This window comes from Cucumis melo, chromosome 3, assembly GCF_025177605.1.
Source record: "Cucumis melo cultivar AY chromosome 3, USDA_Cmelo_AY_1.0, whole genome shotgun sequence".
Classification (NCBI taxonomy): Eukaryota; Viridiplantae; Streptophyta; class Magnoliopsida; order Cucurbitales; family Cucurbitaceae; genus Cucumis; species Cucumis melo.
The window spans coordinates 30,224,587-30,248,918 of record NC_066859.1 but is presented as its reverse complement, the minus strand read 5'-3'; the positions used below and the strand labels follow the sequence as shown (position 1 = coordinate 30,248,918).

Sequence of the window (24,332 nt, the reverse complement as noted above, 5' to 3'; positions counted from 1 at the left end):
GACAGATGTGGTTATTTCCTTAACAGAGCAACAACCAGATGCCAAAAGTGTATATAGCACACTGTAATAACTTCACTCATATTCCCATGGCATTGACACGTAAATCTCCAGAGATGTATTTACATATGAATATAAACTGTTCTGAGGTAGGGGAACAGGGGGGAGAAGGTAAACAAAACATTATACTCCAAAAGCAGTGTGTAAAATAAACTAATAAACAACATAGTGAGACAATTCAAAGATAATTGAGGTAATGGAGAAAGGAAAAGGGGAGAAGGAACTCGCTAAATTGAGTCATACTGTTTTCTCTCATTTTGAATAGATTGGAAAATTCGAGCAGCCGATTCGTTTGCAGATCTTCTATTGTGTGGGACAACTCGAATCACGCGTGTTTGGTCAGAGTCTGAAGGTTGAGGACCTTCCTCTACAAGAGGCGGAGCTAAAGGGAAAAGTGGAAGCACGTTGTGGCTTTCAGCAGTTCGATTGGCCTTATTTCCTTGCACTTTGCTAGGAGGACTACATACAGGACTGCTTGCAGTACTTACTTGTACTTCACTCCTTTTGGGTGCTTGAGACTTGGCAGTTCGTGAAACAGTTTGATTTTCATCTCTATCTCTCTGTGTTGAAACATCATATGAAGTTTGATGCTGTATATTGGAAGCGGCCACACCTCCCGATAATTGATTTGGATCTCCTGCGTACCAGTTAACTTGATCGACAGCAAAACCTGACATACCCGGGTTCATGACTGGCATGCCATAAGGGGGGAAGAAGGAACCACCAACCATGGGAGTGCTAGGAAGAGCTCCAATTCCTTGATGAACAGAAGCTGGAAATCCATAGGATGGATTCATCATTGGGGTCATTGGACCATAAGGTCCACATCCTCCATAAATAAATCCAGGCCCAGGGTAAGGCTTATAGATGAGTCCTTCAGAAGGAGACATTACAGGGACCAGCCAGTGATGTGCTGATGTCTGGTACCAACTGCTTAATTTATTATCAGAAGAAACAGAAGTTGGTTGTGGATTTTGTACTGAATAAGGCCCATTAGTTGAAGGCTGGCAATTAATTGGCTCAAGAGGAAGAGAAGTCTTCCCAACAGCATTTTCCGCTGAACATTCCACATTGTGTTTTGGCTTCTTAGGGTCATCACTGGGCTGAAGTTGCACATGTGATTTGACAGTGTAGTCTGACCTAAGTTTCTTTGCAGGAAGAGGGCTTGGAGAAGAACTGTCCAGAAAGACACCATCTTCAAGTAATAGATGAGGTGATCCAGCAATTAACCGTTGGACCTGTTTGCGTCATAGATCGGTCATAGAGAGAGAGGTAAATCAATAATGTGAACCTCAGGGCACAAAGGCTGCTATCTGAAGAAACTAGATCAGTTTACCTTGATAAGTCTATGCAACTCGAACACTTGGACCTCAAACACTCTCTGTTGACTGCAGAGTAATAAAAGTTCAAAGAGTAAATCACCCAACATCACAAGTGAAACCAAACGCCACACATTTTGAAGTTGATAACAACAATTAATTCATAGCATTGAAAACAGAATCAGCTCATAAACACATTGTTAAAGTAGTTGCCTGCACGTCACAACCTTAGCACCGAACTCCATTTGCAAAATAGCTCAACTAGCCTGATTGCGGGAAACAACCTTAAATATTCTATTAGGGTCTAACAATCTTGCTGCATACAGTATTATCTACAAGACCTGAACTGATTTCAACATTCTAGGTAGCCTATTCAACCACAAGATTCTCTAACCTCCCATTGTCATCACAACCTTAAAACTCCCTCTAATTAAATTTGCTGCCATCACAGCCATGATGCTCCCTATAAATGAAGGCAACCAAACCTAGGAGGAGTATATGAGATTTACATACAATGCTTTTTAATGAACAAGGGTCGAATCACTTTCTTCAGGGGTCTAGTTAATGTTTAGTACAAATGCGAAATGCTTAAAGGAATCAAATGCTCATGAATAATAGTAGATAAAGATAAATATAAAAAATTCCCATTCCCAATTCTTCCAATGGTAGACATGCTCCAAAACTGCCCTAATGCATCACACAAAAAAAAAATAAAAAAAAATCAACACGTGATCAATGAACAGAAAAATAAAAGTTCTCAAACAGTCAACTAGGACTTCATGAATTAGCCCCATCAGCAAGCAAATCAATAAAATGGAGACGAAATGCCCAGAATAAATGTGATATTCATTGGTAAAACAGAGTCCTTTCTTTTTTCCCCTTGATTGAAAAGCATGGTAAGACAAGAAAAGCTAGCAAATATACTCTTCTTAAGTGGTGTACTCAGTTGTAGAAGGGAAAGATCTAAAAAGAACACTAATTTCATCCATAAAATCGATTCTACTAAATCTCAAGAAGTTCTGTACTGTCAAAATATCCTCCAACGAATGCTCCTGAAATCCTTCGGATGCTTCATTTCTGCTCTCATCCCCCAAGTGCCATCAAAGGAAACTTTCCACGTGATTACAGAAAAAAGGAGACTGAGCAGTACCCAACCGAGACAGTCATATATTTACACGAAGCAGAATCCAATGGACAATGAATGATCAGATAATCAGTTGTCTCGGAGGTTGCCCAGCACAAAGTAACTGTATGCACATTGCATAGTTCCTGCTAAAAGACGATCCAGTAGCCATGTCAAAATATTATTGAAGGCCAAAGATTCACTTAAAAGGGTACCTGAGATTATGAGTTCTTACCTTTACTAGGGCATAGAGTGATTCGTCATTCAAATATATCTACTTCTATACTTCCAACTTTAGTACTTGAGCACTTAATTAAATGAAAGAACGATGTGAGCACAAAAAATCACAAGCAATTAGACAGAAATGAAAAAGTTCATTGGAAGGAAGTGTTGGTACTTGAAATCCACATCATCATCTAAATTCTCCACAGATTCAAATTATTTTCAATTTCTATATCAGTTATATAATAAGCATGACATTCAGATGCATCACCCCAGTGAAACAGAAAAGACACCTCCAATAGCAGGCAACTTACTTGATAATTGCTCTTCTGGCTTTCCAGAAATGTTTTTGGCCTATTATTCCTACAACGTCATCCGGACAGATTTCCGAGCCAGAAATTGAGTCAACCATTGAATTCTCAGAGACAATGTCACTTTTGTCTGCATTTCCCACCTGCATGGAACTATAAGTCCTTTCTACATGATTCTCAACATTGTCAACAGGAACATTGAAGCTCTCATTCTTTAATGAAGAATGAGAGTCCACTCTTGAGCAGGGAACACTGTCAACCTCCCCAAATCTTGTAGGCTCAATTACATCAACGACACATCCACTCTCATCCAATTGAATATTGGATCTTGAATGTCGCTGTAGCCGAACACCGCTATCTTGCAATTTGTCAAATCTGGTATTGGATTTATCTTGAAATATTTTATCTTTAGATATATTGGTTTCTTTCTGAAGTCCATCAGTATTTCCTCTGTCTGATAAATTTGTTGTGGACTTTCTAGGATGAACCCCACTTTTTTCATTCACCTTCTTCCCATTTGTTACTTGTCTCGAGTGGGCACTAGAGGATGTAAGATCAAGATCATTTTGACCTTTCTCATAACCAGCTTGCAAAATTGTAGAACAATCAGAATGTTTTGGTCCAGGAGAAGACAATTTTTCCTTGTGGTCACTATTTTGAACTCCACTTTTACCCATCCTCGATTGGTTGTATACCGGTACCATGAAATCATCTTCATCTTCTGCTTCTGTTGTCTGCTGACTCTGCTCAGGCTGAACCAATGGAGGATTCTCATTTACTTCACCAGATGGAAGAGCTTGAGAATTTCCGACCTGACTAGTAGAAGTTGTTGAAGACAGATTTAATGGCAGGCGCAGATTTCCATCGGCTCCTGTACCCTGAAAAGATTTTCAGTTGGGGTGTTAAGAGCACCATTTTCTGAACAACCAAACTCTCATGGTTTTAGTAGCTCCTTATATGCGAACACAAATTTTCACTAATGTAAGTAGTCCGTCTGTTGTGGGAAAAAAATAAAAACATTGAACTCGAGTTTGCAATGATTAGTCTGATTCAAGATTGTTAGCTAGGGACTAAATAAACTAGGAGCAGAGAATAACGATTAGGCAACAATAAACTTACAGAATAACCAGTATATTTCATGCTCCAGCAATAAACAAACATCAATCCAAATAATCACAGTTAAAAAATAACATAACAGACTATCGAAATTGGTATCCTTCGGTGGTCTGTTCACTACAGATAAATTCAAGAATATGTTGTGAACTTCCCCAAATCCCACATCAAATAAAACTATTAAAAACCTCAGATACAAAAGTCAATTTTCAAACATATCAAACACAAACTACTATCTACCTGGCTTGAGGATGGTATGGCAACTGGTTTACTGGAGATGTTTGTCTTGAGAGGCAGAACCCCGGGACTAGAACGTTTGGATGGCACAGTGAACTGTTCGTAGAGGGCCATCTTATTCCTTGGAGGCGCTCTTGGCCAACCTTTCTCGGTATCATTAACATGGAGCCTAGGAAACATAGGTTCCATCGTCTTCTCATCATCCTTTGCTCTCTTCATTGTTTCGTTTCCCAAATTCAACCCAGAGTACGGTTACAAAGACATGTATTCCCACTCATTTTGACCTCCAAAACCAAAGACAAACTTCAAGGAGCTATAAATTAACCTTATAAGTCAATAAAATCTATAAAAGAGTCTAACTTGATTCAAACCCAGAAGTTATCGTCCTGGAATCAGCTGGGAAATCTGCAAGTCCCCCAGAAACGAGCTCAAAGTCTAGAAGATTTCCTAAAACCAAGCTATCATAGCCCAAAATACAAATAACCCAAGTGATGAAATTGAAGTCGGTTTCTTGTATGTATCAAGAACCAACAACTTACCCAGAATTCAAATCCGATCGAATTGAGGTGGAGCTTCAATCAGACGGAAATGGATGGAGAAAGAAAGCAAAAGGATATGAATCGTTGAAGAGAGTAAGAAGAAACGATGAAAGAGGAGAAATCGATAAGAGAACAACGGAATCGGGAGGAAAGAGAAGGAAGAAGAAGGGGTAAGGATTAATTCATGGATTTTCTCTAAAATCATAGGAGTCAAGAAGAGAGAAAAGGGGCAAAAGTGCGAAGGAGTGGGACCTGTTAGGATTGAGCTAGAAGATCCTTTTAGATATAAACCATGATCTCCGTTTTCTACCAAACGCAATACTTAGGTAAAAAAATAATTGGATAAATACTACATTATTCATTTTTCATTATTCTTTTTTAAATTAACATTCTTTTGTTCTTATTTCCACCAAAATATTCGATATTTTGCTCAAACTAGTTGAATTTTTTTTGTTTAGTTGACTTAATTAGTTATTGTCACAAATTATAAATTTGAATGTTTTTGTTTCAAATTGAATATTCATGTTTTAAGAATAGAGATACCATTTTAAAAAAAATAAAATTGAGATTAAAATTATTGTTTTAAGTGTTTTTGTTAATATACATTCTATATTTTTCTTTTAATCTAATATAATATTACATTCTATATTTTTTAAAACCAAAATTTAAAAAATCTATGCATTTCACTTTTTTTATACTTTTTTTTTTACATAGCTGTGCTCTTTAAAATTTGTTTGAAATGCTTATTCTCTCTACACATCAACTTTTTAAAACCAACTTTTAAAGACATTAAAATACTTCTAATCATCTTACCCAAAAAAAAAAAATATTCATTTTGTTAGTATCTTACAGTACATGAGGATCATGAAAAATACTTTCCTTAGTTATTAATTATTATTATTATTAAATTTGTGTTATATATATACTGTTTCAGAAATACTGTAAAGTTTTGATAATTTAAAAGAAAAAAACCGTATATGATTTTTTTTTTTTTGAGACAATGTTGGTTTAAAATTAATTTATTTAGAATTTGATAAATTATGTTATTTTTCACATAGCAATTCGATCTAAACCTACTTGGAAACCGTAATTTTAGAAGCGAAATCAAAAGTAATTACATAAGTTATCTATAGATTTTTAACTAATAAAGTCAGATATTTTTCACGGCTGAGAGAGATATTTTCACGAGTTTCAAGTAACAAGGAAAAAATATCTTCTAATAATTTAAGTCTTTTCCTTTTCCCTTTTTTTTTCTTTTTTACATCTCCTTATTCAATTCAAGTTATTTATAAAATATAATAGAACGGTAATTTTGAATTTCATTCTTGTGAAACATTAATGAAATTCATAGAATAGAATGGACAAATATTTAATTAACATCGAATATATTAAAGAAAAATAAAAAAGAATGATCGATGACAAAATGAACCTTATAATCATTAGTAGATTCGTGGTACATAAAATACAATATAATTTTTAAATTTAAAATATTTGATATTAAAATATATATATATATATATATATTAAAAAAATTGAATTAATAAAAAAGAACTTAAATTATATTTATTGTCATGAAAAATATAACAATATATAATTTTATTATTTACAAATTACAATGAATATCTTTCAATATTTGGAATAATATTTTAATCCAAAGCTGATTTTATCGTCACGTTGGCTGAGCCAGTGAGGTAAAAATATCCTTTTTAAAAAAATATAAAAGGCAATAATGTAGATATAAATTCCAACGGTTTATTATCAATCTAACGGCAGAAGAACTTTTGATCTCCACCGTCCAATTTATTTATTGTCCTTTATGTCCTTTGGCATCTGGACTCCAGGCGTCCACGTAATACCTTGTTTAATTTTAGTTGCCACGTGGAATCTTTTATCCGTACTCGGTGTCTCACAGCTGGCAGCAGCAATATAATGATTTTTAAATACCTATTTTAATGGCTAATTTGAAAAAGATAGTAAATAAATAAACAAGGATTCCAAATATTGATAATATTATATTTATAACATAAGAATGAGGAAAAGTTCTTTGGGAAAACAAATGAGAAGGATAAATTAAATAAGGTTTAAATGATAATGGATAAGTTGTGATTGGATTTAGTCAGAAAAAAAAAAAAAAGAGTTGTGATTGTAAGAAAATGACAAATAATAAAGAAATATATTCGTAGTGTTTATCTAATTTTGATTGCACACTGGTCCATGTCATCATTTAGTCATATACAAAAGAGAAAAAGGTAAAAATTAGATTATTGTTGTTTTTTAAAAAACAATGAAATAAGACTTGTGAGTATATTGTTGATAAAATTAGTAACATAAAAAAAAAAAAAAAAAACCATGTTGATATAGTTTAATATATTTATCATTTGTATAACATTTATTTATTTATTTTGAGAAACATAAACATAATTTAATATATATTTTTGAAAAAAAAAAATTATAGCTTTTAGTTTTGAAAACTATTATGGAAAATCATAACGTCACGTTGTGTTTTAAATAATGCTCTATAACTATGTCTTATGTTTTCAATATAAAATATGGTCAACGGTGGAAGGATGGGAAGAATAAGAAATGTAGCAAGAGGAAAATAAGAAGAAAGTGAGATTGAATAAATGAGGATTAAATTAGAAAAATAAATAACTAAATAACATAGGCCTATAAAATTATATTTTTTGAAAAATCTATAAGTTTGATAATCTGATTTATATATATTATTTATTTAGCATTTGATACATCATTAGATATTATATATTATTGTTATTTTATGGGTTATGCACAATTATTCATTGTTAATTTTTTTTTTTGTACCAAACAAAAGAAAGTACTATGAACATTTTTAATACTTGTTGTAGAACTATAAATTTTTTCAAATAAAACTTTGTATGGAATTGACGATATGGTTATCATTGGGGTTTTACTCGTAATTTGGGACCGAAATTTAGTTTTTTATTTTATAAAGCTACAAGTTTTGATTGAATTAATTTTTCAAACGATAAATTTGATTGAAAATGTATGATTTTCACCGATAGTTTTTACGGAAATTCTCTATTTTTTAAGATAGTACAAACTACTTGAACATAATCAGAAAGTGAAAGAATGAAACAAAATTCCATTTGACAAGTTGAAGGAATTGATATGGAAACGAAAACCACAACAAATTCCAACAATTACCAAGTTACATTGTAATACATGACCAACCAACACATTTGTTGTTTGAGAACCCATATAAACCTTGTCAATAGCCTTATACGAGTGTCTTAACCCACCTATCCATGAGAACACAAGTTAAACTTTACAAGGACAAACGTTAAATGAACTCATTTATGGAATCAACTAGGATCGCGATCGAAACACCGCCACCTTGAAAAGCCGCGTAGTTATGCAAGCATCAAAGCATCCATAAGATCACTTTGATCACCACACACGTAAATTCACTAATGACCCAAGTCGACCTAGCATTCTTGGTAAAAAAATCAGAACATGTATTAGAATAAAGAAAAAATAGCTCAAATATCTTCTCCCACCTTGTTTCTCATAACACAATGCTCTCCAAATTCTTGTGACAAATCAATCAAGTCACAAGAAACTTCATTTTACATAAGGTATGAACAAAAAAAACGATATCATTTAGTATCTTCCAATTATTATTGAAAAAATTCGTGGAGAAAAGGCTATTCCATAGAAAAAGAAAAATAATACCAATAAGAGAAGAGGGTAACATTTATTTTATAACCTTGAGGTTTGTGGTGGGATGAAAGCATTTAAAAGTATAATTTTTACTATGTAGAATCCGTTAGTTATTTATTAAATTTGTGTTTAATATGAGTTAGGATTATGTGCGGACTAAGCAGAAAGAAAGTATTAGATCGAATTTGTTAGTTACCCTAATGTGCAATATCGACAAATATTCATTACCAAATTTAGATTCCAAGTAATTAAAAGCAATAAGTTCGAAGAGAAAATCGAATGATTCGCTCAAATGGCGAACACTCCTCCTTCTCACCAGACCTGTATTCCTCTGCCTTCGGACTCAGGTCACTCTCTATTTCCTCTCTCTTGCGTTCTTTCGGATTGCACTTCCATTTTCATTCATCATCAATTTCATTATTGTTTTGATCTATCTTTCTTCCTCTTAATCCATACTTACTTGTTTCAACTTGTGCCTTTTGGATTGACGTCCAATTTTCCGTAGCCTAGGACATTGTTTTCTCTCTTATCCCAAGCTTTAATTGCTGTTTGTTTTCCTAATGAGGAATCGCGGAATAAACTCGATTGATGTTGGAAACTGATTTTTTATGCAACAGAATCACAATGATGTAATTATCTTGGTTAGAGTAGAAGAATTTTTGTTCGGAAATTTTTATAGACATACCGCTCTTTATGTCACTTCGTTTTAGTTTATGTTCATGCGGATAGGTTTTGGTTTTCTTCATTGCTTTTGCCGCGTATGGTTTCCTGATTGCTTTACCCGCGCATGTTCCATCGAGAATTTTAGTTATTATGTTCGTTTTAAGTTTGAGATGATGGAATGTTTTCTATGGTTGATATTTTGCGCGCTGTTTAATGCTAAATGGAACAGTAGAAGAGCTTAATGGCCATTCGTTTCTCAGCTTCGGTGTTTATATTTCATTTCGCTTGAAGATTTTTTATCATCTTCCAATGAGTTCCATTTCGCGTGGGTGTCAGGTGAAAATCAGACCGATCCTGAAGCCAACGCAACCTTGGTTCCTATACATATTGTTACTCATGTATCTCAGCTGCCTAAAGAATTTGTTGAACCATCAGCTGAAAAGCCTCTGGTAGTTGGCTTTGATTGTGAAGGTGTTGACCTGTGTCGCCATGGAAACCTCTGTGTCATGCAGGTAAATAAAATGCTAAGAACAAATCAAAGTTTTACCATCCTCGTGGGAGAGTAATAAATTTAGGGCAGAGGCGTGTGTGTTAGTTAACCTCTTAACTAAGGGAGTCGGTGGTTCTAATTTATAATTTCAATTTTGCTAATTAGCTGGTGATATCTTCAACCGAATCAATTCATAGTCCAAGCTGTGGCCTCGCAAGAGAATGACTAATGTCTAATAGTCTAATATTCTATTAGAAAACAGTGATCGAATTAGTTGACTTTATCTTTCCATCTGTGTTGATTTCTTGGCAGATCGCATTTCCAGATGCTGTATATCTGGTTGATGCTGTTCAGGGAGGAGAGGAGCTTGTGAAAGTCTGTAAGCCCGCTCTTGAGTCCAAATATGTCACAAAAGTTATTCATGATTGCAAACGAGATAGCGAGGTCTCTTTTGGACTTTGTTTTCACCATGAAATGCCTTCACAGCGACATGACATGTTTTAGCTAATATCTACTCTATTTTCCCTCACTCTGTAGGCATTGTACTTTCAGTTTGGTATCAAGTTGAACAATGTTATCGATACACAGGTGATTATCAATTGTGAGAAGCCTGACACTCTTCACTTGTTTACACCATTTTATCATGCATTATATTTTTCTTATTTTAGAGTGCTTAGCCACTTAGTGTGCCAATTTAATGTTACTAAAGCATAAGTATTTTTTGTATTTTTCATCTTCTACGTTTCATTATTGAACTTGAAACTGCCATATAAGGCCATATCAGGAGAATGGGTCTTACTAATCCACATACCATGTTCCCATTGTTTCTAATCTAGGTTCCTTGAAGTTCTCATGATGTTAATTTTTTTCCATCTATTTTGCACCTGTATGATTTGAATCTACAATCTGAAGTGTTATAATTTTTTAATTATACATAATCATTTTGAAGGTTTATGTGAATCTATTCTGTCAGTAAACTCTAGTTTTAACTTACTATGGGATTACTAAATTATTGGAATCTGCTATCTTGTAAGTTTTAAGGTTGAAAGTATGCATATATTCAAAAAGAAGAGAGAAAGAGACTGTGGTTATCTTGTGACTTCTCAAATGCCACTAAAGAGTTTGCTTTATTGATTTAAAAAAGTGATCTAAATTCTAAACAATTTATTTTAAGTTTGAGCTACCTTGTAATTGCTTTGGGGTTAAGCTGCAATATGGGAGAAGGCTGAGTTATTTGGACCTTCTTGCTTTAATTTTCAATTGTATTACTTGATTCAGATTGCATATTCACTTTTAGAGGAGCAAGAGGGACGGACAAAGACACCAGATAACTATATCTCATTTGTTAGTCTTCTTGCAGATTCACGTTATTGTGGTATTATATTGATCCTAGTACCTAGATGTTCTACATCTTTTATCATAGAAATTTATGCATATTTTAATTTTTTGGATAAAATCACCTACTCACTCAAAAGTATTAACTGATAATTGCTTATTAAAAGCAGCGAAGTTTGATTTATTGCTTGGCATCTTCATCGAAAGAAAATTCCATATTTCCTACGTATTATGATGGTGGTGTTTCTATGAGCTGCATGGTTAGGGGATAGTGATCCACATAAGTGAATTAATACATAAGTGAATTAATACCTTAAAGTTTATTTCATGCCAAAAGATACAGAAGCACTGTCCTTCCACTAAAAAAAGAACTATTACAAGAACTAAAAGAAAGGAAAATACCCAACTAAAGACTATTTCACAACCAAAGAGAGAAACAAGATTAGCAGGATAAGGCTAAGAAAATCAAGTTGTGCCTACGTCAAACAGATTCTCAACCAGAAGAACCTCCTGCTAGAAAAGGGAAAAAGAGTAGAAGTTTGAATTTGAAAGGCATTAACGGTCTTATATTACTATTGTATACTTTGTCTCCTTTTTTCTTTCTTTCCCTTGTTGGTTTCCTTGAAACCTTACCTTCCTTGGGAGTTCTACATGATTAACTATTGTTACTCTTTTCTTGCTACTGAAAATGTTGGTGGTTGCTGCTTGATTTCTCAATGTAGAATATAGGCTGCTGGAAATTCACTGCAATGTTCTTGTAAATCCTTGCTGAATCTCTTGTTAGATAATTTATGAGAACAAATTTTGGCGCAGTTTTCAAAGTAAAAGTGCCTTAATATGTGGCCTTTTACTGGTTGACCTTTTCAAATACAAATGCTAGTGACTGGATTAAATAAGAAACCATGATTTGCAATTGCAAATTTGCGACCTCAGAGATATGTTGTTGACAGATGATAGATATCCTTCACATTCATTCTGTTCTTCCTTCATCAATATGAAAGTTTATTGGTCTTTCTTCAGCATGTTGGAGTTGCTTGTGGGGATTGCAGATTTTCAGTTCAAATTGTACGTGTGTAGATTTGAAAGTGCCGATAGTAGTATTTTTTGGTGAAAAAGGAAAACGCCATTTTTTTGATTAGAAGTATAGGGAAAAAAAATTAAAAACAGTGTTCCTAGCTCGTTGGGCTCCATACCACTTCCTCATACCTTGTGTTTGATTTTTTTTTTTTTTTTTTTTGATCTCATCTCCCTTCTACTTTTTTATTTGAAGTGAACATTAAATTCCTCTCCACGTGTATTTCCTTTTTTTTTCCTTTACTATTTGTATGTAGGATATAAATTGTTTGGCTTGCTATTTGAACTATCAAAATTTTCTGAAAAGAGCAGTAAAGAATCTACGTCAAATTCTTATTATCACTGGTGAAATTGATAAGCTTTTGTTATGTGGAATGCGTTAGCCTTTTATTTTAAGACTTAATCCGTTTTGCTGCTAATGCTGCCAGCATGCCATTTATTCTGCGACTAACCTGTATTTAATCCTCACGCTTAAATGTAGGTGTGTCCTATGTGGAGAAGGAAGAGGTCCGGCTCTTACTTAGAAAGGTTAGTTTTGTCATAGTTTTTATTGCTGTGGAGAATATTGTATCTAAGCAAGAATTTCTGTGGTTCTACATATTAAGCATTGTTTTTCGTGATGGGGTGCTTTGTAGGTCAGATGTGCTTGATTCATAAATGTAATAGCCTTATTTTGGAGTAACACAAGTATAAATATAACGTAGAGACATCTCAAGTCTTTTTAGTCAACAAAAATGACATGTGTTACAAAGATAATTAATATGCAGCAGGTATAGTATAATTATGACCGTAACATGATAAGATGCAAATGTCATCTTATCATAATATTAATATGCAGGTATAGTATAATTGTTCCGCAAGTTTCCTGTATCTTTGCATAAAACCGAAATTCTAAATTTATATTTTACAGGACCCCAAGTTTTGGACCTATAGACCAATGTCTGAATTAATGGTCCGTGCAGCTGCGGATGATGTACGCTTTCTGCTTTACATCTATCACAAGATGATGGAGAAATTGAATCATCAATCGCTGTGGTATCTTGCAGTGCGTGGTGCTTTGTACTGTCGCTGTTTTTGCATCAGTGATAATGGATATGCCGACTGGCCTCCTCTCCCTTCCGTTCCAGGTTTTCTTTAAGAACACACCTTACCATGTTTACTATTTTCATATAATTGGAATAATACTAAATCGAACGCTCTATATGTTAAGTTAGTTAAATATAATTGCATACTTTCTTATAAAAAAAATATATAATTGCATACTTTTCAACATGTACAGTTCTTCACAATGGTTTCCCCGTAGTTTTTCCTTATTGTTGGCTTCTTTTATGTTATGATAACACCATTGGTATTGGGGTTCAAAATTTAAAAAGGCCATTTAGCCATGTGAGAAACGTTGGCTTACCGTGTTTCCTTCAATTATCCAACTACTGCTGGAATCTTCTCTGAACATCAAATATCTTAAAATTCATTGATGTTTTATTATATGTTTAATTATTATTTGCACATATGGTTTAGGATTTCTATGTTTAGGGGTTCTTAGACTACGTTTCATTTCATATCTTTAAAGAAAAAGAAAAAAGACAACTATTCTAAATTTTGATGCGTCTAAAACCTTTTGTTTCATGGTCTCAGTCAATTAATCATTTATATTGGTTTAACGTGTTTTTCAGATAACCTTGTAAAAGAGGGAAATGCTCCTGAAGAAGAAATTCTTTCAGTCTTAGATGTTCCTCATGGAATGATGGGTCGCGTAATTGGTAGGAGGGGAGCCTCAATTTTGTCAATAAAAGAATCTTGCAAGTAATTCCTTACCGTCAATATCCTTTCAACTTCATTTATATCTTTTAGGCTAAAAAGAACATCATTTCCATTGTTTCTCACCTTGTATTTTTTTCTTTAAATGCAGTGCGGAAATTCTCATTGGCGGTGCTAAGGGCCCACCGGACAAGGTTAGTCTCTTCTCATCACTTCAAAACAAACCGCCACAAAGCCTAAAAATTTGATGCTGTTCTTTAAAATTTCCTGGGAAGATAGTTCCTGTATTCTTCTCCATTTGCTTCAAATCCCACAGCCTTGACTAAAACTCAACTACTCTTTTCAAGTTCTTTGAAAAACCCACAAACAAACAAACAAACGGGGCTCATTCCGCTTGCTTCAAAGTTATTGTTGTTTTATGTAGGTACTCATCATCGGATCGGTGAGACAGGTGAGGAAGGCAGAAGCTATGCTTAGAGGAAGGATGCTTGAAATATGATTGAATGAAAGAGAAGAAAAAAGAAACAAAAAAAGAAAAGAAAAGAAAAGAAAAGAAAAAAAAAAAAAAGAACCGTGTGATTGTGATGAAAATGAACTCAAAATCCTCAATATTGAAACACTTTGGTGTTTTGTGTACTTGGAAGAATGGATAGGGGAGAGCCAAAATGAGGGTTTCAGGCTGCTTGCTATTTTACTACTCCCCCAAATGGAAGGGGATTACTTTACATACTCTACTAACTCCATCCTTTCTCTCTATGTAGGTGATGATGCACTTATCTTTATATCAAAAAAAAAAAAGAAAAGAAAAAAGAAATAAAAAACCTAAATGATTAATATACAAATATAAGTGAAAGCATAGATAAATAAATTTAAATAAAATCAATGAAGGTTAATCATTGATTCGCTTTAACAACGTGTTTCGATCAATGTTACCTTACCTTACCCTACCCTCAATAATAAGCTATTATATCTTTTTAAAGTAGAAATATTAAATTGGAAAGTTGTACCGTATGAAATCGTCAAGTTGATTGGGTTTTTTTTTATGATCTTTGGGGTTTGATTTATACTGTTTGTTATCTAGGTGAGTAATGAAATCTTGTACCAAACCGAATTATTAACAAGGAAAATTTACTATTTTAAATCATTTTTTATTCAGTGAGTCTTTGAGGTTTGGTGGTGTTGTCTATTTGTTATATGAGGTTTCAAAAGCGACATTTTAGTTTCCGAAGTTTGTTATCAAAGATTGATCTAGAACTTCTTGTTATCCATTGTTAACTGTTAATTTATGTTCTTTGCAAAGTAGTGATTGGGCAACTGCTCACAGTTTTACTTTTATTATTGTTTCTTTTTTGTTCTCTAGAGATGGAAAACATTCTCAGTTTTTTTAGTGTTAACAAATCTGAGGATCCTTTCCCTTAGATAAGAAGCAAAACAAGAATTTGATTTTAATACATTAGTCAATTTTAACATATAGACTATTTAAAACTATTTTTCAGATCTTAAAAATTAAATAACACCTTTGAGATCTGAATAGACATCAATTCGAAACTTAGAAACCAAATATACATTTTACCCAATTATTTAAAACCATGCTTTTGCTTTCAAGACAAAATGCCAAGACGTTGTGTTCTGCCCTGAGGCATTCAATAGAGTAAATTTCATTTAAGATTTGAACAGAAGTTATGTTTTTCTTGGTAGAGAAATTGTCATCAAGATCATCAGTTTCATAGTAAAGAAGTAGAGACCCAATTAGAAATGTACATTGTTCGATTCTAGTGAATATGTAATTAAAAGAAAAAGAAAAAAGGAAGGGGGGGATCACTCTTTCCATTTTTATAAAGTTAAATTGCTGAATGTGTTTAATAAAAAGAAGCGTCATTCCTTCGCTCACAGTAACTAAGTAATAGAAACACAAGAAAGGGAGCAACCATTTTATAACAATTCAAGGCAAATTTCCTCGAATCAAATTAATATGTGGCGTCGTATATGCAAAAGCCCACTCATCGCACCAAAAGGCCTCAAAAGGTTTTTCCCCACACGCACTTCGTAGATTAACAGGAAGAAAAAGGAGGCAGGGCTGAAAAATAACAATCTTACTTCTGGAAACCACCAAATTGGTATTGTTGACCGGAAAGTTGCGAAAAGAAATCGTCTCCAAGCGCCTGTGATCCTGTCCTACCAAGACCAGATCCCGCACCCATTGCTTGCCCCATGTAATAAGTAGGTGCTGGTCCTTTCTCTCTCTCGTCTGAGAAATCGCTCAGTCCGCCCACGACACCGACATCTACCAGGGAAACCTTCTTGGCTGCAATGCAAGCAAAGCAAGTTTTGTGTTAAGGGGGTGGTTGCATTAAAACAAACCAAAAGTGCCTTTGTGGGGAGCAATAAATTAAGAGAATCTATCAACCATTTCTCATGACAAGTGATGAATAGGTTGTAATATTTTAAGAAGAAATAAGATATTGTTTCGGGTTAAATTAAAAGTTACTCCTTGAACAAACACATGTTTGTGTCTAATAGTTCTCTAAACTTTTGATTTTATGTTTAAGAGGTTGGTACACTATAAAAATGTCAAATACGGGGAGGCATACACAACCTAAATTAGATGGAAATTTTCCAATGGGACATCAAAACATTGATACGAGTCAATAACATACGAGGCACAAAATAGGAAGTTTAGAGACTTAATGAGGGACTTTTTACCTATTTTAAAGTGAGATCTATTCGACGATGACTTATGTTAATTCAGCCCCTATCCAATTAGCACACTTCTATTCCAGAGATCCATCTCAGAACAAAATAACAATAAAGTACATTCCATTCCTAAATATTGTCTATGAAATGTCTTAATTAGCTCAAGAAGAAAGGAAAGAAAGGTGAATGAAAAACAGGGTCAATAAAAAGGATTGTGATAGTTAAGATAGACTTACGAGCAGATATATTAAGATCAATCAACCCTCGACTAAGTGAATCCGCCCAAATCCCAGATTTGACCTGGAAAGTATTCTTCTTGGCTGGAGCTATTGAACTGTTGATAGATTTTCCATCTAAATTATTAGATGGGCCACCAACAGGATTCTGAGAAAGTTGTGATGGTTCAGAATGGGAAGACGGTGCACCAAAAAGATCCGATCCATCAAAAGAGTTAAGTGGAAGAGCAGCAAATGGATCCACAGCTTTACTGTCCCTTGATGCACTAGCAAAGTTGGTTTCTGTTTTTAAAACTGGCTCAGGAGAGGCAAATAAGTCAACTGGTGCAGAAACTGAAGCAGGTTGTGAAGCTTTAATGTCTCTTGCTGCACTCACAAAGTTAGTTTCTGTTTCGACAACCGGCTCAGAAGAGGCAAAAAAGTCGATCGTTGAAGAATTTGAAGCAGGTTGTGAAGCTTTGTTGTCTCTTGCTGCACTTGCAAAGTTGGTTCCTGTTTGTACAACTGGCTCCGGAGAGGCAAAAAAGTCTACTGTTGCAGAAACTGAAGCAGGTTGAGAAGCGAACAAATCAACCTCTGTAGTCTGTAAAGAGGGTAAGAAACTTCTTTTTAAGAAAAAAGAGAAAAAATTAATGATCAGAAGGAGAAACTTATGGAGTGATTGCCGTAACCAAAAGAATTTGTTTCTTCTCCTTATCTATGGAAGCACATTGTGGAAACTAATGGCATTACTGAAAATCCTAAATTATTGCGAACCTTTAATGGGGAATTGGGTTCCTTTTCCACTTGCGCTGGAGCTGATACAAAAGTAGCATCTGCAAACAGATCAACCTCAGGAGAACTGGTGTCCGGCTTTCCAGGAGGAACAAGAGCTGGGCCATCCATGAAATCTCCAAGTAAACTGTCTCCAAAAAGATCCACCCCATTGGGGCTTGGTGCAGCAGCTTCTGTCAAAAGGTTCAACTCATAATGAGAAAATTCCCTTATTTATTTGATTTTCTAGTTTTAGGCTTTTTATGGCTTAGCATGGCCTAACTAATTTAATCATCAAGAATATTTCATTTTTCTACAAAGGGTAATTTTGATCGTAGATCACAAGCTCTCTCTTTTAGAATTTATTATTTATTACTGGTACAGTTTACTTGACCCCTCCAACTCTCAATTTCAGGATCTTCCCTTACATGAAATGAATAAGGAAGGAGTGTGCTTTCTAGTATCTATGGAAACATCCACAAAGTGATATCTCATCACGATGATTAGTATTTACTCTAGTATCTTGTTAGCAGTGGCGGATCTAGGAAATATACTACGTAGGTAGAATTTGAACCTGGGTGCGAAGGGAGGCTTGACAGTCAGAATAACCACTAAACTAATGATAAATATTAATAATTAAATAGTTTTCTTTATATATATTATATAAAGACAATAAAGTTGAGAGGGGTCTCGAGCCCCCCTGGGCCTATGCTAAATCCGTCGGTGCTTGTTAGAGTCTTCAACTAGACTATGCTTGTTATCAGCTAATTAGGAAAATATTAGTTGGCTTTTAGTCAATACCAAGAGGAATAGTTTGATACAACACATTTCAGAGTAACGGAAATATATTGACAATACAAGAGAACCCTGTGAAACTTTCTATGGGCCAAAATTTAGTTAAATAAATAAAACTCACGAGCATAACCTAACCATCAAAACAACACGTGCAGATCATATTCCGTCTAATATCAAGATAAACAATCTCAAGATGCTCCTTAATTACAAGCACAAATGTGTATTATATTAAGACATCTCACATTGCACTCTTTATCAATATTGTCCATTTACCACCCATTTGTCGTGTACTGGGATCTCTTACTCTTTAAGAACATAAAGGCAAAAGACAATATATAGAAGCTAGAGTAAGAGCATATTTTTCCCCATGGTTAAAAATGTACTTTGGTTTGTGGAGAGAGCTGAAAATATGGGTTATTCTAATTTGCGATTAAATTATGAAGAGAAATGGGCGGCATACGCTAAAATTCTGTGTATAAAAAGGTAAAAGTTATTTTATCTTCATTTAATAACAAAACAATGCCAATCAATAAACATAATGGAAGAAATGGTTAAGGAAAACTAAATACAAATAACTGGGACAATTAAATTATTTTAAAAAACCAAGCAAAATGAGTAGAAAATTTTTCTCATTTATAGTCCTAATGTCTATCACAGCCAAATGTCCACAGCATTTAAGCTACAAAAATAAGCCACGTTCAACATTTTTTCACGAATTATATTATTGCAACAAAACAAACACATACATTTCAACATTGAAAACACTTACTTGTGGTGGTGGTGGTGGTGGAAGTCCCACGAGGATCAAAATCATCAAAATCTTCATCAGAATTATTTGTAGGGGTGCTAGCACTGAAGGAGGAAGTCTGATTTGCAGAGTCACTCGCCTTCTTTGATGGCTTAGATGTACTAAATGATGTTTTACTTTGATCCTTGCTGAAAAAGAATTCTCCTTATTAGAAAGCAAGGCAACATAAAACTATAGAGCAATGTCTATAACTCTGTCTGTCTTCACATAACTTCTCCCAACCATGATGCAATAACTTCTGATCAGCTTCTCATTTAAAAAACATTAGGCATTGATATTTGTCCAATATAAACAGAGACCAGAGTCCAAACAAAACTCAACCAAAGAACCGTGCCTTAAGGGAACAGGTGTTTTTTTTCTTTTTGTTCGGAGAACCTTCTCCAAGTCCAACAATCTAACACCAATCTTCTTAATAAAAATCGATAATATATTTCATCAGAGGAAGAACAAACTAAGGTCACAGGTATGGGGAACTCCCCACAACGATGCATTTTCGGAATAAAACATTATATTCAGTCAATAGAATCTAGTAAAAGGGTAAATATTCAACAAGTACATACCTGTTGTTTTGTGCAGAACCCTTGCCATCCGGCTTAGGGGCCCAATCTGACTTTTTAAAATCATCCTGGTCATCCTTTTCCTTTCTAAATGAATCCCTGTCACTGCTCCTATCACGGAATCTATCGCTTCTAAAGGTACTCTGACCTTGATAACTATCACTGCTATAATAACTACTGCTGCCATACGAGGCTGAACCTGACTTGTAAGTAATTCCAGTAGATGAAAGTCCAAAGTACCTAAAGAATGGACAATACACTAGTTATTCTGAAAAATCAATGTGTATGATGACTGAGCTCCAATACAACAACCTATATGGTTGGTATGAAAAAGCTGGGTTTACATATAGCAGCATGAAAAACCAATGTATTAATAAGTTTCCCTGGATTCCCTTCAAAGTGGTATGTATAAAGCCCCTACACTCACCGTAGATTTTGTTCAATTGCCTACATCCACTAATGTTAGTGTAGAGGAAAGTAAATATAAGAAGAGAGTTAAATGTATTTATTAGAAAGTCAGAGATTCTTAGACAATTTGACAAAGTCCAACGCCAAATAAGATGAGATGCTAAAAACAAGAAACGAGGGACTATGGCTTTAGTGATGGTTGATTCAAGGGAGGAAAGATTTACCGCAACACAAACAAGCTAAGATGTACGAAATTCAGTCCTCTCACAAAATATTGATGAAAGTAAAAGATAACGACTACACTTTTTCTTCATTTAGTTAATGCAAGCTTTTCCAACATGTTTATATAATTGATCTTGCAGCAAATTACCTTAACTCGGGCTCCCAGATTAAAGCTCAAGGAAAATTGGTATAGTCTAATGCTGTAGTGTTACTGAGGCTCATTGTTAATGCCATATATTTACTACACAGTCAGTAAAGGTTTTATCCCCACTCTTTTTAATATTTTAACCAAGGATCAATTTGTGAGGAGAAGCCCACAAATGAAACTGTCCACTCTTAGGTAGTCAATCTAGAAAATGAAAAATGAACCAGATACCTCAAATGTTCACTTACTTTTCACGATTTGAAGCTGCTTTATTTCTCACTTCTTGTATTTTATCTTTATCATTCAAAAGGGTCACGATGTTTTCAGCCTTCTTCCTGACATTTATGCCCATGTCCTTTCCACTTGGTTCAACATATTCAAAACTCGAGAGTGACTATCCAACATAATAGAAAACACAAAACAGAATAAGACTAAGAGTCTCTAAAGTGTTGAACTGGATCTTAGTGCACATTTTTAAAACTTTCTTACAGATATCTGGAAAGTATGTTCGATAATGTCATCCACTGCACGTTCAGATCCATGTGACACCAAATACTCTATGACAGCCAAAGCCTGAAGAAGTTGACAGTGCCACTCATGAGCAAGAGTGGGATATAAAGCATTATTCGTCAGAAAATAAAAACGTATTAAACTGGGAACAAATGAAATTTTACCTTATAGACAAGACGCCAATTCTTACCAGTTTCACTCAATCTTGTCCAGAGAACATTCATAACCATCTGAGTTTCGGAACTGAAAAATCAAAATCAATCACCAAACAGAAACACGTTCTTGATTGAAGAAGAAAAGAACCATATGGGATGAGTTGAAATTTGAAAATGTAACTTTACAATTTCTTGGTAGCTTGCGCAATTTCAGCCAGTGCAGATCCGTGAGGACCCCACGGTTCATCATCTGTTGCATCCAGCACCTGAAGCAGCAATGACAACCAGTTATGAAACCACGTAGAGAATTTCTATCCTCCAACAGTAGAATTACTAACACTTCATTAGAAGTGAGTCTACTGTGAAACTCAATCCAATTTATCTGAAAAACCCATTCACTGAGGGTCATCTGGAATACGACCAACCAAATTGAAAATCGACCTAAATGGCACTTGGAACTCAAACGAATGTGATTGCTCCATGTCACGGACAAAAATTCGCATAGACCACACGCCTAGAAAATGCTAACCGCCATTGATGGAGTTGAATGCTACAATACTAAGCAACATCAATATTCCCCGAAATCCATCCAATTGACGCTACAAATTAACAGGCCAGTGGTGTGGCAGTTTGTAAACAACAATATATGCTTCTTTAAATACTTAGCAATAAATTAAACTTTCGTGGTGTTTGACTGAATGGAGGTGGAAGTAGAACAGGAGCAAGAAGCAAAACAGGATATGAGTTATGACACCATGTAATATCCTAAAGTATGTAAACGTATAGAGAGCTTCTTAGATCTATAAAAGCAAATGCATTATCCCAAACCTTCTGTTCGATTTCTGGAACCTTCAGAACCTTCAAATTCACCTCCCTCTTTCTGTAACAACAGGTAAATAGATAACATGAAAAACAGATAAAAAATCGAAGTTAAAGCTAACAGAAGGTCATCTTCTATCTAGAAACCTATACATATAACGTAGAAAAAAGAAAAGAAAAGAAAAGAAATATATATATATATAAATCCAAATTGAGGAACATCAACTAGTTGGAGCCTCACATTTCACGGACAGTTTGATCGAAAACCTTCATGAAATCCATGACAGATCTGCGAAATCTATCAAACAATATTGCAGAATTAAAATCAGATAATGTGAGGAATTGAAGAAAGATGAAGACAACGGATCGGGAGGAAAAACAGCAAAAAGAAAAAAAAATTGAACAGATGATATATGTAAAAATGAATCGATTCTGAAGAAAAAGGAAAATAGAGAAGAGGTGATGCGCACCTTTGAGTAGCTGGAAAGGGAAGGTTGAGATCCGGTGGCCGTGAAGAAATTTCAACTTTCTTTGTATGCGTGACGGTGGAGATAAAAGCCGGGAACAGAAGACGAGACAACGGAGCAATTTTTCGTAGTGGAATTTTCCTTTATTGTTTATAATTTTAATTAAAAATGTTCCGATGGTTTATGGGTTGAAAATCTTTTCATTTTTTTAGAACCATTAATTTGTGACAAACGGTATTATATCAATGTAGGTATTTTTAAAATATAAAAATAACAAAATACCAACTCTTTACTCTTCAAAATTCTGAGTTATAAATTTCAAATGCTAATTAATTTTCTCCCTAACATTTTAATTGTGTTTAAATGTCAAATATTAATTTATAAACGTATCGAAAATCAATCTAAAATATTTTTTGAAACGAAATTGAAGATCGATCGGTAGGATTCATTTCGCTACTAGAATGTTGTTTAAGGTGTTTGTTTGCTTGGATCCTTTTTCGAGGTGTTTAAAAATAGGAATGCTTGCGATTTAACAACTAAATTGAATTAAACTGAAATTTAAATTTTTGATATATGTAAATGGAACAGAACTACGAGTATTTGGTTCAAACTTCGGTTATTACGTAGTAGCATGGTGTTCATATATTATCAATAGCCTAGTAAACAACCATCTTTCCAATTCACCATTTTTCTCTCCTTAAAACAACATGCTGCAGATGATGTCTGCTGGGAAATCACAGCCCCATGGTTCCGTTGAACCCCAATGATCTCTACTGTCACTACCCGGATCGGGTTCGGAAACGGTGGGAATCTGGAACTGATCGACTGAGTTGTGTAAAGCAGCAATGCATGAGATTGGTGTGTGGTTAATGATTTCAGTGAACTCTGTTTGTGGAGCATGTAGGAGTGGGGATTGCGAGTGAAGATGACTCTTGGTTTTGGCTGCAAGGAACAGCTTCTTCTTCTTCTTCAGTTTAGTGTTCCAATGGTTTTTTACATCATTGTCTGTTCTACCAGGGAGTTGAGAGGCTATGGTAGACCATCTGGCCAACAACACAACAATTAACAGATTATAATCTCAAGATTATCTTTCCATTTATTTGAAAACTAAGCTTATAAACATCATTGATACTTGTAAATTTCTTTATTTTTATTGTTTAAATTCAAATATTTATTCACAGAGATGTGAAAACATACATAGTAGGAAGTTTAGGAGAAAACAGACGTAAATTACAAATACCAAATTGGGTCTTAGGTTTCATTTCATAACAATTTTCTTCTTAGGTTACTCTTTTTTTAAAATGTATGTTTCTTCCCTCTCGAACTTCTTTATTATTGTAATTTTCACTTTTTCTGAACAAAGATTCATAACTCTTACCCAAATTTCAAAAACAAAAACCACAAAACCTATCCCTTTTAGTTTTTAAAACTTGTTTTGATTTTTAAAAACATTCCTAGGGGAATAGAACCAAGGAATTTACCAAAAGTAATATTTATAATCTTAATTTTCAAAAACTAACAACAAAAAAGGGACCTTTTAACTTTTAAAAACTTAAATTTTGGTAATGTTACCATAGAAAGATAAACACCATGGCGAAAACAAATGGTAAGAAAGCAGAATCATACAGAGATACTCATGACTATCTTATTGAAACTAATAAATAATCCAAGATTCAAATTTCTTTTTTGTGTAAGCTTTGTAAAACTTCAAATCTGAATCCTTGTTTAAGATTTATCCTGGCTTGGAAAAAAAAAGACCGAACTTGCCTGCTTCCATATTGATTATAGAGATTAAAAATGACATTGTCTTCCTCTTCTGTAAA

The 24,332-nt window shown here is 34.2% G+C and overlaps 3 protein-coding genes across 6 annotated transcripts; 1 reads left to right on the top strand and 2 right to left on the bottom strand.

Annotated features, from left to right (window-relative positions):
• Positions 1–92: 92 nt before the first annotated feature.
• On the bottom strand, positions 93–5,198 carry LOC103487799 (protein EARLY FLOWERING 3). 2 transcript variants are annotated; one of them, XM_008446276.3, is made up of 5 exons: positions 4,922–5,198; positions 4,386–4,787; positions 3,036–3,910; positions 1,394–1,445; positions 93–1,295 (listed from the first exon to the last, which is right to left on the bottom strand). In XM_008446276.3, exons 2-5 carry the CDS (start codon positions 4,599–4,601, stop codon positions 285–287), a joined length of 2,154 nt encoding a protein of 717 aa, XP_008444498.1. In that variant the 5' UTR covers positions 4,602–4,787; positions 4,922–5,198; the 3' UTR covers positions 93–284. The 2 variants fall into 2 exon arrangements, with proteins under 2 accessions (XP_008444498.1, XP_008444497.1); XM_008446275.3 differs by having other exon boundaries at positions 4,386–5,195.
• Positions 5,199–8,783: 3,585 nt separating this feature from the next.
• LOC103487800 (uncharacterized) lies at positions 8,784–14,665 on the top strand. 2 transcript variants are annotated; one of them, XM_008446278.3, is made up of 10 exons: positions 8,784–8,967; positions 9,620–9,795; positions 10,086–10,217; positions 10,311–10,361; positions 11,052–11,148; positions 12,664–12,710; positions 13,093–13,309; positions 13,856–13,985; positions 14,092–14,134; positions 14,365–14,665. In XM_008446278.3, exons 1-10 carry the CDS (start codon positions 8,913–8,915, stop codon positions 14,437–14,439), a joined length of 1,023 nt encoding a protein of 340 aa, XP_008444500.1. In that variant the 5' UTR covers positions 8,784–8,912; the 3' UTR covers positions 14,440–14,665. The 2 variants fall into 2 exon arrangements, with proteins under 2 accessions (XP_008444500.1, XP_008444501.1); XM_008446279.3 differs by lacking the exon at positions 11,052–11,148 and having other exon boundaries at positions 8,799–8,967; positions 10,311–10,374.
• Positions 14,666–15,747: 1,082 nt separating this feature from the next.
• LOC103487801 (clathrin interactor EPSIN 1) lies at positions 15,748–22,704 on the bottom strand. 2 transcript variants are annotated; one of them, XM_008446280.3, is made up of 12 exons: positions 22,513–22,704; positions 22,284–22,340; positions 22,052–22,103; positions 21,410–21,489; positions 21,233–21,311; positions 21,048–21,131; positions 20,807–20,952; positions 19,787–20,023; positions 19,188–19,354; positions 17,627–17,817; positions 16,871–17,453; positions 15,748–16,245 (listed from the first exon to the last, which is right to left on the bottom strand). In XM_008446280.3, exons 2-12 carry the CDS (start codon positions 22,322–22,324, stop codon positions 16,034–16,036), a joined length of 1,872 nt encoding a protein of 623 aa, XP_008444502.1. In that variant the 5' UTR covers positions 22,325–22,340; positions 22,513–22,704; the 3' UTR covers positions 15,748–16,033. The 2 variants fall into 2 exon arrangements, with proteins under 2 accessions (XP_008444502.1, XP_050938394.1); XM_051082437.1 differs by having other exon boundaries at positions 17,627–17,814; positions 22,513–22,680.
• Positions 22,705–24,332: the final 1,628 nt, after the last annotated feature.